This window comes from Molossus molossus, unplaced genomic scaffold (genome assembly GCF_014108415.1).
Source record: "Molossus molossus isolate mMolMol1 unplaced genomic scaffold, mMolMol1.p scaffold_m16_p_2, whole genome shotgun sequence".
NCBI lineage: Eukaryota > Metazoa > Chordata > Mammalia > Chiroptera > Molossidae > Molossus > Molossus molossus.
This window is the reverse complement of record NW_023425355.1, coordinates 7,426,451-7,442,569: the sequence shown is the minus strand read 5'-3', so window position 1 is coordinate 7,442,569 and position 16,119 is coordinate 7,426,451. Positions and strand designations below refer to the sequence as shown.

Here is a 16,119-nt window from a genome sequence, read left to right as displayed (position 1 = left end):
CATTTACATTTCAGTTGGTTCAGAACTCTGAGAAAAGAGGAGTATAATTTATTGCTCTCCTTTAAAAATAATTACTACCCTGGCAGGTTTGGCTCAGCGGTTAGAGCGTCGGCCTGCAGTCCTGAGAGACCCGGGTTCGGTTTCCACTAAGGGCATGTACCTCGGTTGCTGTTTGTCCCCGGCCCTGGTCGGTCATGCGGGTGGCAGCCACTTGATGTGTTCCTTTCACATTGATGTTTCTCTCTCTCTCTCTGTTCCTCTCTCTCCCTCCCACTCTACCTGAACAAAAAAATGGGAAAATGTCCTCGGGTGAGGATAAAAAATAAAATAAAAATAAAAATAATTACTAATTCTAAACAACTATACTTGTTAGTAGTTTTCAAAACCATCATCTCAAAGAAACAGAAGCTACTAGATCTCACCTGGCTTCCATTATGATATTACTGCTTATGGTCTCTTGTACAGGATCCAGAGCCATGAATGTGGGTGTTCCACCAGTGCCATTGAGGGGTATGTAGTCTTTGCCATCCTGCACGTGAAAACAAACATGTCCATCATTCCCAAGTGACAAAGATACTAATTTGTATCTGTGATAACCTTTCCTGCCTACATCTGGTTATAAGAAGAACTGCTGGATTCCCTACTAGATTTTGTGTTCCTTGAGGTCAGGGGTCATGCCTTTTTATCTTTAAATCAATAGTGTGCATCTGGCCGGTGTGGCTCACTGGTTGAGCGTCAATCCATGTACCAAGAGGTCGCCAGTTCGACTCCTGGTCAGGGAACATGCCCAGGTTGTAGGCCCAGTCCCCAGTGTGGGGCATGTAGGAAGCAGCCAATCAATGTTCTCTCTCATTGATGTTTCTACCTCTCTCTCCCTCTCCCTTCCTCTCTCTCTAAAATCAATAAAGGAGAAAAAATTAAATCAACAGTGTGCCTGGTACAGACTAGATAGATACTCAATAAATATTTTAATGAAGAACTGATATTGTCTCTAATCACATGTACCTTCTTCAGGGGGTTATTATTTTCTCTGCTTTCTTGTTTCACTTCTTCTATAACATTATAATTACTTCCCTTACCTTCCCATAGACTAGATTATGAACTCCTGAGGACTGAATAAGGTCATAGTCCAACACTGTAGTGCTTACAGCTCCAAGAACTGTGACTTAGTAGACAATACTAAAATGATGCTGAATGATGGAATAAAGGAAGCAATGGATACCTGTTGAACATTGGCCTGAAGGAGATCTCCAAGACGCCCGACCAGGTCAGAGAAGTTGGGTCTCAGGGTGCACACACTGTGCCAGCAGTCAAGCATAGTCTGGTAGCTGAAGATTGAAAAAATGCCAAGAAAGTCTCCATTTTATTATTCCCATTGTTTCTCTAATTTGTCCAATGTATGACACCTCAGATCACATCTTTGTAATTATTTTCAAGCCATATTCTCTGCCATGGACTTAGAGTGAGGTTTTTGAAAAGTCTACCTGCACATTCATGTCCACTTATTTCAGGTCTGTATGCATAAATGTATGCATATAATTAGCCATACTTGGTCCACTTATAACCACAAATATTTAGAAAACCCTAACATAAAAAGAGCAACCAAGCATTTAGGTTTGTTGCCAAACTCCTTTAGCAGTAAAAGAACAATATGAATGGGGAGACTGTTGCATTTGTCCTGAGGCCAAATGGCTTCAAATATTTTTGAACTTTGGGCTCTCCTCCTGATCTAGAAGCTTAAATAATTAGAGTTTAATCTTCAAATATCTTTACACATATTTGGAAAATGGTGTGATGTGCAATCAATCATTTTTAGATTTTAAGTTGAACACTGCATTTCCAGCCTATATTTTCCAATGACTTTGGTGAATACATCATCAACTAGTAAATACAGTTTCATGCTGAAATTGCTGTTTATGAAAGCAATTGGTAGTCATTAACTTATCTACAAATATTTGTAAAAAACACGTCTTCAAATCTGTTTTTAGCACCTGCTGTAATTGTGTACATTCATTCTTTTATTAGATGTTTATTAAATTTATTGGGTGACATTGGTTAATAAGATTATATAAGTTTCAAGTGTATATTTTTATGATACATGAGCTGTATATTGCATTGTGTGCCCACTACTCAAAGTCAAATCATCTTCCATCACTATATATTTGACTCCCTTCACAACACTTACTACACCTCCAAGCCTATTCCCTCTGGTAACCACCATATTGTTGTCTGAGACTATGAGTTGTTTGTTCATTTGTAGCTTTCAGCTTTATATCCCACATATGAGTGAAATAATATGCTTCTTAACTTTTTCTGTCTGACTTAATTCACTTAGCATGATATTTTCAAGGTCCATCCATGTTATTACAAATGGAAGTATTTCATCTTTTTTATGGCTCAGTATTATTCCACTGTGTATATGTACTACATCTTCACCATGCAATCATCTACTGAAGGACACTTCAGTTGTTTCCATGTCTTGGCCACTGTGAATAATGCTGCAATGAACATAGAAGTGCATATATCTTTGTAAATAAATGTTTTCAAATTTTTGGGGTAGATACCCAGGAGAGGGGATGCTGGGTCAGATGGTAATTGTATTCTTAATTTTTGAGGAACCCCCATACCGTTTTATGTAGTGGCTGTACCAGTTTACATTCCCACCAGCAGTGAATGAGGGTTCCCTTTTCTTCACAGCATCTCCAACACTTGTTATTATTTCTCTTGTTGATAACAGCCATTCTAACAAGTGTGAGGTTGTATCTCATTGCAGTTTTGATCTCTATTTCCCTAATAACTAGTGAAGATGAGCATCTTTTCATTTATCTCTTGGCCATTTGCATGTCTTCTTGGGAGAAGTGTCTGTTCAGGTCTTCTGCCCATTTTTTAATTGGATTGTTTGTTTGGTGTTGAGTTGCATGAGTTCTTTATATAGTTTGGATAGTGATCCTTCATTGGAGCTGTTGTTTGCAAATATATCTCCCATTTGGTTGAATGCCTTTTTATTTTTGTTGGTTGTTTTAGCTTGATATCATCGCATTTATATATCTTTTATTATACTGTCCTTGGCTTTGAGTCTAATTTATAAAATATTCTCTAAGATCAAGGTCCATAAGTTTAGTATATATGTATTTTTCTATGTAATTTATTGTTTTAAGTTATATATTTAGGTCTTTGATCCATTTTTACTTAATTTTTGTATATGAAGACAAACTGTAGTCTAGTTTAATTCTTTGAATGTGGCTTTCTAATTTTCCCAGAAACATTTATTAAAGAGGCTCTTTTTCTCCATTGAATGTTTTTGGCTTTGTAAAAGATTATTTGCCCACATATACAGTGATACCTCGGTTCTCGAACGCCTTGACTTTCGACCAAATCGGTATTCGACCAGGAGATTCGAGAAACTTTTGTCTTGGAATCCGAACAAATATTTGGAACTCGAACTTCCGAGATGAGCCGAGTTGAGCCGAGTGGCGTTCATTCGGCCTAGCGCGCCTTGCTTGCGTCATCAGTGTGAGTGCAGAGAGAGAGTCACGCTTTGTGGAGAGAGTCACGCTTTGTGGAGAGAGTCATGCTTTACACTGAATTTAACCCTTAGACATACTGTACACTTTTATTTCTTGTTGAGACTTATGTTTTTCTACGTATTATATACAAATTAGGCCAGTAAATAGGCATTTTCTGGGGCTTGGAACGAATTAATCCAGTTTCCATTATTTCCTATTGGGTTTCATTGCTTCGGTTCTCGAACAATTTGGTTCTCGACCGTCCTCCTGGAACGAATTATGTTCGAGAACCGAGGTATCACTGTATTCGGGTTTATTTCTTGGATCTCAATTCTGTATGATTGATCTGTGTATTTGTTTTTCTGCCAGTAGCATGCCATTTTGATTATTTTTGCTTTGTAGTGTGATTTGGAGTCAGGGAGTGTGATATTTCCAACTTCATTGATTTTTTTTCAGGACTGCTTTTGCTATTTGAGGTCTTTATGGTTCCATACAAATCAGATAATTTTTTGTTCTTTTTTTTAATGTCATTGTAATTTTAATGAACATTGCATTATATCTGTATATTGCTTTGAGTAATATGAACATTTTAACTATATTGATACTTTCAACCCATGAACAAAAAGAATATTTCTATTTTATTGTTTTTCAATCTCTTTAAATAAAATTAACAAATGAATAAATAATGCTGTGCAGTTTTCAGTTAAGTTTGTTACATTCATTCTTAGAAATTTTATTCTTTTGTTGCAATTGCTAAAGGAGTTATGTTTTTTGTCTTTTCTTTCTGAAATTTAATTGTTAGTATATAGGAATGCAGAGGATTTTTGCACATTGATTTTGTATCCTGAAACTTTACTGTATTTATTGGTTCTAATAACTTTTTCATAGAATCTTTAGGGTTTTCTATATACATAATCATGTCATTTGCAAAGAATTAAACTTTTACTTCTTTATTTCCTATTTGGATGCCCTTTCTTTCTCTCTTTTGCCTTATTGCTCTGGCTAGAACTTCCAGTGCTATGTTGAATAAAGGTGGTGAGAATAAATATCCTTGTCTTGTTCTTAACCTTAGAAGAAAAGTTTTCAGTTTTTCATCATTGAGTATGAAATTAGCTGAGGGTTTGTCATATATAGCCATTGTTATGTTGAGGTACTTGCCTTCTATACCCATTTTTTAAGTGTTTTGTAATAAATTGATGTATATTATCAAATCTTTTTTCTGCATCTATTGATTAGATCATATGATTTTATTCTATATTTTGTTAATGTGGTGTATTATATTGATTGATTTTTGTGTGTTGAACCATCTTTGGGCCTGTGGAATGAACTCCACTTAATGGTGATGTATTATTTGTTAAATGTACTGTTGTATTCAATTTCCTAGTATTTTGTTTAGGATTTTTTGCATCTGTATTCATAAAAGATATTGGTCTGTAATTTTTGTGTGTGTGTATTATCTGTGCCAGGTTTTGGTATCAGGGTTACATTGACCTCAATAAATGTGTTAGGAAGTATTGCCACTTCTTCAATTTTTTAAATATGTTTTTATTGATTTTTTTTAGAGAGAGAAGAAGGGAGAGAGAGAGAGAAACATTGATGGGAGAGAGAAACATCGATCAGCTGCCTCCTGTACATCCCCTCCTGGGGATCAAGCCCACAACCTGGGCATATGCCCTGACTGGGAATCGAGCCTGGACCTGTTGGTCCATGGGACCTCAATTCACTAAGCCATACCAGACAGGTTTTCTCAAATTTTTTGGAGGAGTTTGAAAAGCATAAGTATCGAATCTTGGAATGTTTGTTAGAATTCACTAGTAAAACCATCTGGTCCTGGAGTTTTCCTTTTGAAAAAGTGTTTTATGGTTGTTTCAATTTCCTCGCTGTTGATCCAATGTCTCCATGATTCAGTCTAGGAAGCTCATATATTTTTAGGAACTTATCCATTTCTTCTAGGTTATTGAATTTGTTAGCATATAGTCTTCATAGTATTCTTGTATAATCCTTTGTATATGTGTGATGTTTGTGCTAAATATTCCTCTTTCATTTTGGATTTTCTTTCTTTTTATTTTTTTAAAACCTCACCCGAGGATATTTTTCCATTTATCTTCAGATAGAGCAGGAGGGAGGGAGGGAGGAAGAGAGAGAGAGAGAGAGGAACATTGATAGGTTGCCACCCACATGACCCCAACTGGAGCTGGGGACGATCTGCAACCGAGGTACATGCCCTTGGCCGAAATCAAACCCAGGGCTCTTTGGTCCATGGCCCAACAGCCAAACCAGCCAGGGATCATTTTGCCAGCTCTTTGTTGCATTAATTTCTTGTATAGTCTTTCTGTTCTCTATTTCATTCAATTCTGCTGTAATTTTTTTATTTTCCTTCTTCAGCTAACTGAGTTGCTTTTGTTCTTCTTTTTCTCGTTCTTTAACATGTAATGTTAGGGTGTTTATTGAGATTTTTCTTTCTTTCTTTTTTTTTTTTAGGTAGGCCTGTAATGATATAAACTTATATCTTATTAATGCTTTTGTTATCACAAAAGTTTTGGTTTTTTTACCGAAGTACATGCCCTTGACCAGAATCAACCTCAGACTTGTTGGTCCGCAAGCCAACACTCTAATTGCTGAGCCAAACCAGCCAGGGCACTATATGCAATTTTTTAATTAATTAATTAAATTTTGTTACAGATGTTTCTCTTTTTTTTCTCCCAGACACCCTCCTCCCTATCTCTCCCCATCCCCCCCAGCATTGTTGTCTATGTCCATTGGTTATGCATCCTTCCCCTTTGCTCCTTCCTCTGAAGTCTGTCAGTCTGAACTGTACGCCTTTCTATGTCTCTGGGTCTATTTTGTTCATCAGTTTTTTTTGTTCATTATATTAAACAAATAAGTGAGATCACGTGGTATTTGTCTTTCTCTGCTTGGCTTATTTCACTTAGCATAATGCTCTCCAGGTCCTTCCATGTCATTTCAAAGGATAAGAGATCTTTCTTTCTTACAGCTGCATAGTATTCCATTGTACAAAAGTTTTAACATATCATATAATCATTCTCATTTTTATTTATGTATCTTTAAAAAATCTATTTATTTATTCATTTATTTAATTTATTGGAGTGACACTAGTTGATAAAATTACAGGTTTCAGTTGTACAGTTCTATCATACAGAATCTGTACACTGCATTATGTGTTCACCACCCCAAGTCAAGTCTCCTTCCATCACCATTTATCCCCCCTTTACCCCCTTCTACTTCCCCCAACCCCTCTTCCCTCTGGCAATTACCATATTATTGTCTAAGAGTTGGTTCGTGTTTGTTTAATCCCTTCACCTTTTTCACCTGGTCCCACAACTCCTTCCCTCTGACAGTTGTCAGTCTGTTCTCTGTATTTATCATTCTGTTTCTATTTTGTTTGTTACTTTATTTTGTTCATTAGAATAAATAGTATGGTATTTGTCTTTCTCTGACTGGCTTATTTCACTTAGTATAATACCCTTCAGGTCCACCTATGCTGTTGCAAAAGGTAAGATGTCCTTCTGTTTTATGACCAAGTGGTATTCCATTGTGTAAATGTACCACAACTTCTTTATCCACTCATGTTCTGATGACCACTTGGGCTGCTTCCAAATTTTGGCTATTGTGAATATTGCTCCAATGAACATAGTGGTGCATATATTCTTTGGAATTAGTTTTTTTGTTTGTTTCTTTCTTTCTTTGAATGTATTTCCAGGAATGCAACCACTGAGTCATAAGGCAGTTCCATTTTTACATTTTTTGAGGAAATTCCATACTGTTTTCCACAGTGGCTGCACCAATCTGCATTCTCAGCAACTGTGCACAAGGGTTCCCTTTTCTCCACATCCTCACCAACACTTGTTGTTTATCAATAGACATTCTGACAGGTATGAGGTAATAACTCATTGTGATTTTAATTTGCATTTCTCTGATGATTAGTGATGTTGAGCATCTTTTTATATGTTTATTTGCCAGCTGTACGTCCTCTTTGGAGAAGTGTCTTTTGCCCATTTATTTTTTAATTTTAGTATTTTTACTTATTTTATTTTTCATCAATCCTCACCCAAGAATATTTTTCTATTGATTTTTAGGTAGAGTAGAATGGAGGGAAGGAGGGAGAGAAAGAGAGAGTGAGAAGGAGGGAGGGAGGGAGAGAGAGAGAGGGAGGGAGAAAGAGAGAGAGAGAGAGAGAGAGAGAGCGCACGTAAAAGAGAGAGACATTGATGTGAGAGAAATATCAATCAGTTGCCTCCTGCATGACCCCAACAAGGCTGAGAATCAAACCTGCTATCCAGTTACTTGCTCTTGACTGGGAGTCAAATCCAAGACATTTTGGTCCTTGAGTTTACATTCTAACTGCTAAGCTAAATCAGATAGGGCTTTCCCCATTTTTTAAATTGGATTGTTTATTTTTTGGTGTTCAGTTTTTAAATAAATTTTGGATATTAACCCCATATCAGGTGTATCATTGGTGAATAGTTCTTTTCAGTGAGTTGTCTTTATAGTTTGTAGGTAGTTTTGATTACTCTGGCTTTGTGGTATAGTTTGATATCAGGTAGTGTGATTTCTCCAACTTTGTTCTTCTTTCTCAAGATTGCTGTTGCTATACATGGCTATTTGTGGTTTCATATAAATTTTTGGAATATTTCTTCTAGTTTTGTAAATCCACCATTGGTATCTTGATAGGATTTGTGTTGAATCTATAGATTTCTTTGGTAGTATGGACATTTTAATTATATCAAATTTTTCCATCTATGAACTTGGTATATGCTTCCACTTATTTTTATTTTATTTTACTTTTATGGTTAATTTTTATTCACCTTATTTATTTATTTATTTTTTAATCCTCATCCGAGGACATTTTTCCATTTTTTGTTCAGGTAGAGTGGGAGGGAGAGAGACGAACAGAGAGAGAGAGAGAAACATCGATGTGAAAGGAACACATCGAGTGGCTGCCACCTGCACAACCGACCAGGGCCGGGGACAAACTGCAACCGAGGTACGCGCCCTTAGCGGGAACCGAACCCGAGTCTCTCAGGACCGCAGGCCGACGCTCTAACCGCTGAGCCAAACTGGCCAAGGCCACCTTATTTTTTTTAATTAAATTTATTGGGGGTGACCTTGGGTAATAGGATCATATAGGTTTCATGTATAGATTTTTATGTTACAAGATCTGTATATTTTACTGTGTGCCCACCAACCAAAGTCAAATCATCTTCCATTATCATATATTAGGCCCCCTACACCATCATCTCACACCCCTTCCCTCTGGCAAACACCACACTGTTATTTGTGTCCATGAGTTTTAGTTTTATATCCACATATTAGTGAAATCATATTGTTCTTAGCTTTTCTGCCTGACCTAATTCTCTTAGGATAATATTCTCAAGGTCCATCCATGTAGTGAACGACATTATTTTGTATTTTTTTATAGCTGGATTTTGTCAAATGCTTTTCTTGCATCCATTTATATAAAACACAAAAGACCCAAATCTTTTTTATTCTTCTTTTTAAAGAAGATCCTTTTACATTTCTTGTAATACTGGCATGGTGGTGATAAACTTCTTTAGCTTTCTCTTCTCTGGAAGTTCTTTATCTGTCCTTCAATTCTAAATGATAGCTTTGCTGGGTAGAGTAATCATGGTTGCTCTTTATCACTTAGAATATTTCTTTCCCATCTTTTCTGGCCTGAAATGTTTCTGTTGAGAAATCAGCTGAAAGTCTTATGGGAACTTCCTTGTAGGTAACTAACTGTTTTTCTCTTGGTGCTTTTATGATTCTCTCTTGTTGTTTTTTATCCTTTGCCATTTTAATTATGATGTCTCTTGGTGTTTGCCTTTTGTGGTTCATGTTTTTTGGGACTCTGTGCACTTCCTGGACTAGTGTGTCATTTCCTTCACCAGTTAGGGAAGTTTTTGATAATTATTTCTTCAGATCGGTTACTGATTTCTTGCTCACTCTTTTCTCCTTCTGGTATCCTTATGATTGGGATTTTGTTATGCTTCATGTTTTTCCAAAAGCCCCTTCAACTATCCTCATTTAAAATTTTCTTTTTGCTTCTTTGATTGAATATATTTATCTACCTTGTTTTACAAATTACTAATTCAATCCTCTGCTTCATCTGACCTACTATTTGTTCTCTCTAGTGTGTTCTTCATTTCAGATATTATATTTTTGTCATTTCTGACTGGTTATTTTTAATGGTTTCTATGTCATTTTTCATGCTGCTGTAGTTCTCAAGTTCCTTGAGCATCCTTATAATAATTATTTTGACCTTTATATCTGGAAAATTGCTTATGTACATTCCATTTATCTCTATCTCTGAAAAAGTTTTCTGTTCTTTCATTTGAAGCATGTTTTTCTCTTCCCGTTTTGGCTGCCTCTTTGTGTTTATTTCTATGTATTAGATTGATATGTTATGATTCTCAGTTTTTGTGGGGTGGCCTTATATAGTAGATGTCCTGTGAGACCTAGTGTCACAGCCTCATAGATGACCTGCTCTGGGCACTGCAATAATGTCCCATGTGTGGGTTATGTGTGCCCTCCTGTTGTAATCAAATATTGATTGCTATTAGCTCATTTGTTTATGAGGTAGATCCTCAGGCTGGCTGACTGTTAGGATCAGCCCCAACCACAGTATATGAGCAGCTCAGGGACCTGCTGAGATCTCACTTTGGATATGCCCATTGTGAAGTTATTTGGATCCTGCTCTGATTTGAAGTTGTCTACAGGGCATGTTGGTTCTGGGTCTGATGACCATTAGCCTGAAGAAAAACTTACATTTCAGGAGTGGAATATTCAGGAGATTTCATTCGTGTTCCCTCCTTAAGCTGACGGCAGAATTCTTCATCTATTTGCACTCCTGGGTATGGTGAGGCACCTGGGACATAAGAAAAAACATTAATCCTCCATGAGCCAGTATATCCTTTCATTTATCTGTGTCCTCTTCATTGTCTTATAGTTTTCTCAAACATCTTTTTTCCCACAATTCCTAAATACTTTTCATCTCAAAGATGAGACAGAGAGTAAACATTCTCCATGAGGGCCAAGCAGTCTTTGTAGACAAGGCAAACATCTTCCAATCACTTTATATCTCAGTGATCTATAGACCGTTAAATCCTCCTCTATATTCAGTGACAGAATCACTTAATAAATAATTTATCATCAGAATTAGGTGCAGCTGGCTCCCAAACAGGCTTGCCTAGATGATTTTAATAAAAATCCCTTGGCACAACAGACAGGCCTTTGACAGAGTCATGATGTGAGATACAGAGTAATACATGTCAGAGCATTGTTTTCTCTTTAAAAAGCCTTGTATCACATAATTTCTAGACTTTCTGGTATGTTTGAAGATTTTCTTCCAGGTATGAGGAATGTGGTACTGGTTTCAAGTTTTACTGTGCCACTTTCTTCAGGGCTCCACAGGATTTAGAAACACTGACACCACACTACGGATTGGTTAAGCTTGGCAGTATGCATGATGGTTAAAAGTGGGGCTTGGGAGTCAGACAGACTGAGTTCAAATTCTGGCTCTTTGAAAAATCTTTTTTTAAAAGTGGGAAAAGCAGGGAGGGATGCGGGACATCTGCAATAGTGTCAATGGTAAAAATTTTAAAAATGAATGCAAAAAAGAAATCACTTAATCTTTCTGTGCCAACAAAGCCCTGTCTGATGTGTATACCTCTTTCCCTCTCTAACCTCTCCTCCAACCACTCTTAACTTCACTCCTCCACTCCAGCCACAGTGGTCTCCTGCCTGATCCTCAAACTCAATGGGAACATTCCATTTGCTATTTTCCGCCTAGAATTCTCTTCTCCCAGATCATTGTGGGGTTCGTTTCTTTACTTTTTGGGTCTTTAATTAAGCATTTTATTTTCTGTGAGGCCCTCCTTAACTACCAAGTTTAAAATCTAACCTACATTCTGCTCCATCCCAGTACTCCCTAACACTCTTCTAAAGTTTTTCTCCATACTACCTTACCTAACATCATTGAAAATTTTCAATATTTTACCTATTAATTGTTTATGATCAGTATATTATAACTAGAATGCAAGCTCCATGGTGGCAGGGATTACCACCTGCTTTGTTTACCACTGAATCCCTAGCACTTAGAATGCCTGTCACAAAATAGGTTCTCAATAAATATTTGTTCAATGAATTTGATTAATCGGTAAAAGAATGAGACACTTATTGTTGGTTCTTTCTCACAGGGGTTTTCTGCCTGATTCCACTGTATCCACAGACTGAGTTTTTTTTTTGTTTTGTTTTTTAATTTTGAGATTGTAGCCAGTATTGACTGTGAATGGTGAAGGGGTGGCCATAAAGAGAAACACTTACCCAGAGAGAATATTTCCCACAGCAAGACACCAAATGACCACACATCACTCTGGGTAGTATAAACCTTGTCAAAAATTGCTTCAGGTGCCATCCACTTAAGTGGTAGTCTTGCCTAGAAAACAAGATGGGAGAGGGCAAAATGAAAATGACATCTATAACATAAGTAGAGCCCAAGAGTCTGAGCTTGGGGCATTATGCCAGTGAACCTTGCACTTACGTCTCCCTTCCAGACATAGTCAGGGTCTTTGTAGATGTCTCTGGCCAAACCAAAGTCACAGATCTTCACAATGTTATTATCAGCTAGAAGGATGTTCCGAGCAGCCAAGTCCCGATGAATGCACTAAAGAAAAGGGACAAAGGTGGCTCAGAGGGCTGCTAGGCCCTAGGATGTTGGTTTACAGATTCTAAGCCAGGAAAAATGCTGGGCACTGAGTGTGGAAGGAAAAGGAATGAAAATGCAGAACAGGAAAGTGTCTTAGAAGTGCTCAGCCTGAAAAAAATGTGATTAAGCTAAAATTTACTGAGACACTGATGAGTTGGTCTGTTCTGAAATTTGGTTGGGTGGGAAGAATCTCCATTACAGTGGAATAGTTCCTTCTATTTGGCTACCACTAATATGCTTTGTCTTTCAAATACTGAGATACTATATTAGAACATAAATCTATTCTCTCCACTGTGTTCCAGTGTTAAGTATCCTGGGTCACAGAGATCCTTCCTTTCCCTCATTTGGACCATTGCAATAGTGTCCTAATTGTTGTCTGTTTCTCCAGTCTAGCCCCATAAACTACACAATGGTCCACTCTAGTCCCCAATGTCCAATTCCTTAAACACAAACCTGAGTACTTAAAAACTTTTATTTTATGACAACTGGAAACCACCAAAGTTCAAATTTCTTTGTATGATGTTCAAAGCCTTTCATAATCAATGCCAACCTCACTGTTCATCTACAGTCCTCATCCCCACACCTCCATGCATCCTATGTTCTAGTATTTAGAACTATGGAAAATTTCCTTGTTTTCAAGTCTTCATATTTCTTAAATACAAATTCCTTTGAGAAGACCACAGATTCTCTAGACTTCCTTCCATATGGTCACAAAACACTTATTTGATACTTCACTCATAGGATCTAACTTATTTTGTTATATGTAGCATCTTTCTACATCAGTGTATTTTTAGGAAAAAGAATTGGTATCTTTCATGTCTGTATCTACAGCAGTTAGCACAGAGAATGTAATACGCAATAAAAAAATATTTGCTTAAAATTTTTATTTCAACATATAATAACCTGCACTACTGGAATGAAATATTGCAGCCATCTCTTAGATTAGAGTTTGATAGATAAGTCCCTAACAACTGCAGGTAGGCACATGGGTAGCTTGTCTGCAGGGTGAATGTATGTGAATTTCTCAAAGAACAATTCAAAAATGGAAGACAGACAAAAATAATAGTAGACTATGTTTTTAAAAGGTACCATGGCCCAGCTGGTATGGCTGTGGTTGAGTGTCAATCCATGCACCAAGAGGTCACTGGTTCAATTCCCAGTCAGGGCACAGGCCCAGGTTGTTGGCTTGATCCTCAGTGGGGGGAGGCAGGCAGGAGGCGGCCAGTCGATGTTCTCTCTCATTGATGTTACTATCTCTCTCTCCCTTCCTCTCTCTTTAAAAATCAATAAAGGAAAAAAAATTTTTTAAATGCTACCATGGATACTGGTATCATGGAAATCCACCTCCCCTATCTCCCCAAACAGTAGAAATGAAAGGAAAGTTAGAATGAATACTCACTTTTCTGGAAGCGAGGAACTCCATGCCCTTGGCCACTTGGAAGCTATAGCAGATCAGGTCCTCCAAGGTCAGGGGATGCTTGTAGAGATTATTTGAATCTAAAGAAATGAAAGAGAGTTGGAGAGAAATTCTGGAGTTGAAAACATCCCCCTAAGTCTGTAGAGATAGCAGTAGGGAAGAGCTAAGGAGGTAGAAAGACCTGCCTTCCACAAAAGCTTGCAAAATGAAGGCAAAGGTTTTTGACAATAAAATCTTGACCAGCCTTACTCTACTATAGTCTTCTGTGTATTTCTAAATGACAGGCATATACTCTTCTGAATCAAAATAATCTACAAGGATTTCTTCAGGGATTCAACAGCTCATACCTTGACTATTCTCCCCTTCTTGCCCCCCAGAAATTTAATACATGGTTTTTCTAGATTTCCTTGCCAATTCTGGATGCAAGAGATAATCAGGAAGATGTCTATGGGATGCTGAAGTTTGGAAATTTTCAGAAAATTCATATGATTTATGGTGACAACGGGTCTAAATTTTTGTAATCAAAATGTGTGATCACTAGATACCATACTCCTTGCTAGATCACTTTCCCCCAGTTTCAGTCAGTAGATGCAAAGTTCAGAAAGTCCGTCTGCCCTTCCTGATGTTCTACTGGCAACATATTAAGAATATAATGGCCTTTAAAAAGATTCTAGTTCAAGTCTCTACTGTCATTTTACAAGTAGAGAAAAGGAAGCACAGAGAGGAGATGTAGCTTATCTATGGTCACAAAGTATATCAGCGGTAGAACCAGTAATAAAACTTCAATCTTCTCACTCTCAGGCTAGTAGATGTCCCATCATGTATTAAAGCCAGACAGATATTTTACACAGTTTATTTGTGACCAAAAGACAATAAGAGGAACAGAACCAGAAATATCAGGGGCACCAATAGATGTCAGTGTGAGGCAGAAAGCACAAGCAAGTGTAACTCAAAGTCAATGCTTGAACCTATCAGTACAAACCAGATGTGGAAGGTAACATGGAAAGAAGTGGGCTACCTGAGTTCAACTTCTACTTCTCTTAATTAGCTGAGTCAGATCAATATTGAGGTGGTACACACAGGTACACCTATAATAGTTGCTTATCTTTAAAATATTTCCATGCTCCGCAGGAAATAGTTACTCTTACAGGCTCTCCAAGTGCCCTTTCCACTACAGTTACCCCATCCCTGCCCAGGCATTACCATGGTCCAGAAACCCCAAGACCCAGCTCTAGGGCTATATCAGGCATCTATTCTGATTGGTCACCAACTGTGCTGGTATTTGTTAAATATTTTAATATGTATAAATATTTATATATTAATATCCATTTGTCAATACTTCACATATCTTAAATATTTTAACTATCAGGCAGTATTTTTAAAGTGTAATTTATATTATCCCTATGCTGAGTGTCAGTTTTCTCTTCTGTCAAATGGACATAAGCATCCCTATTCATCTCACAGGAAAGTTATAAAGCTCAAGGAAAGACTGTATTGCAAAGTACTTTGTAAACTATAAAGGTATAGACCAATGTTGGAGACTGTCATTGTCAACTACTTCTCTGTTTGCTAACGGGAGGGCAAGTTGAGCTCAGAATCAAATGTCCTCCAAGCTGCATATCAAGTTACAGAGGAAGGTTTCCTGGATCACCTCCCTCAACCATGGTCTAACCATGCTTGGCAGTAGCTTCACTCTCCCAACCCAACCCTATCATCAAACCTCTAACAGCCTTGAGTGTTGATCAGAAAATGACCCCACATACCTACTCGGTGGGTTATTGTGGCCCCCAGAAGGTGGCGGTAACTTTCTTCCTCCTCATCAGATTCACTATAGCTCTTGTCCTCAATGAAACCAGAGCTGGTGGAACTTCCTGTGCTAGTCACACTTTCCAGACGGTGCTTAATCAGCTGGGTGGGCTTGCAGTCAGAATCGTGAAAGGTCTTCACCTTTTTATCCAGATTAAGCAGGACCTGGGAGTTTAAATAGATCTTCAGAGCTGGAAGAGACTTAAAAATGATCAATTCCATCCTACCCCATTGGGGAAACTGAGGCCTAGAGAGGTATAAGGAAATGCTCAAACAGACAAAATGGGAGGAAGCTGCTAGTGTTTACTAGTCTAGGTCTCTGTTCCTTATGCTATGATGTCAGTTGACTCATCCCTGATGAGAGGAAACATCTCAGATCTGGCTGTTGAAGGGGTTTTCTTGCCCCACAAGTCAGCAGGCCTTCACAGGGCCAGTATTTTTGGTGGCATATGGTACCCCAAAGGGTGTCTGAGCTCTGTGCTTAAGATTGAGCATATGTCACAGAAAAAGAAGACAGCCTCTCTTTTTTATTAGCATTACTCCCTGCACCTTTGTTAAACATACAGTAGAGAAAGAACTTGGGGTTTGAATTAACAAATTACTAGGGTTCAGAATACCAAGTCAGATGACACTTTAGGTTCTGGGAGATCATTTCTGAATTCATT

The 16,119-nt window shown here is 37.7% G+C and overlaps 1 protein-coding gene across 1 annotated transcript in view; it reads right to left on the bottom strand.

The window, feature by feature from the left end:
* LOC118635912 (vascular endothelial growth factor receptor kdr-like) overlaps positions 1-16,119 on the bottom strand; it is a 143,440-nt gene that overhangs the window by 44,855 nt on the left and 82,466 nt on the right. Inside the window, exons 18-24 of the mRNA XM_036270957.1 lie at positions 15,412-15,619; positions 13,631-13,728; positions 12,067-12,189; positions 11,850-11,961; positions 10,293-10,392; positions 1,223-1,328; positions 423-529 (exon numbers count right to left, since the gene is read on the bottom strand). Of these exons, the coding sequence (XP_036126850.1) occupies positions 423-529; positions 1,223-1,328; positions 10,293-10,392; positions 11,850-11,961; positions 12,067-12,189; positions 13,631-13,728; positions 15,412-15,619 (854 nt within the window). The remainder of the gene's footprint in view (positions 1-422; positions 530-1,222; positions 1,329-10,292; positions 10,393-11,849; positions 11,962-12,066; positions 12,190-13,630; positions 13,729-15,411; positions 15,620-16,119) is intronic.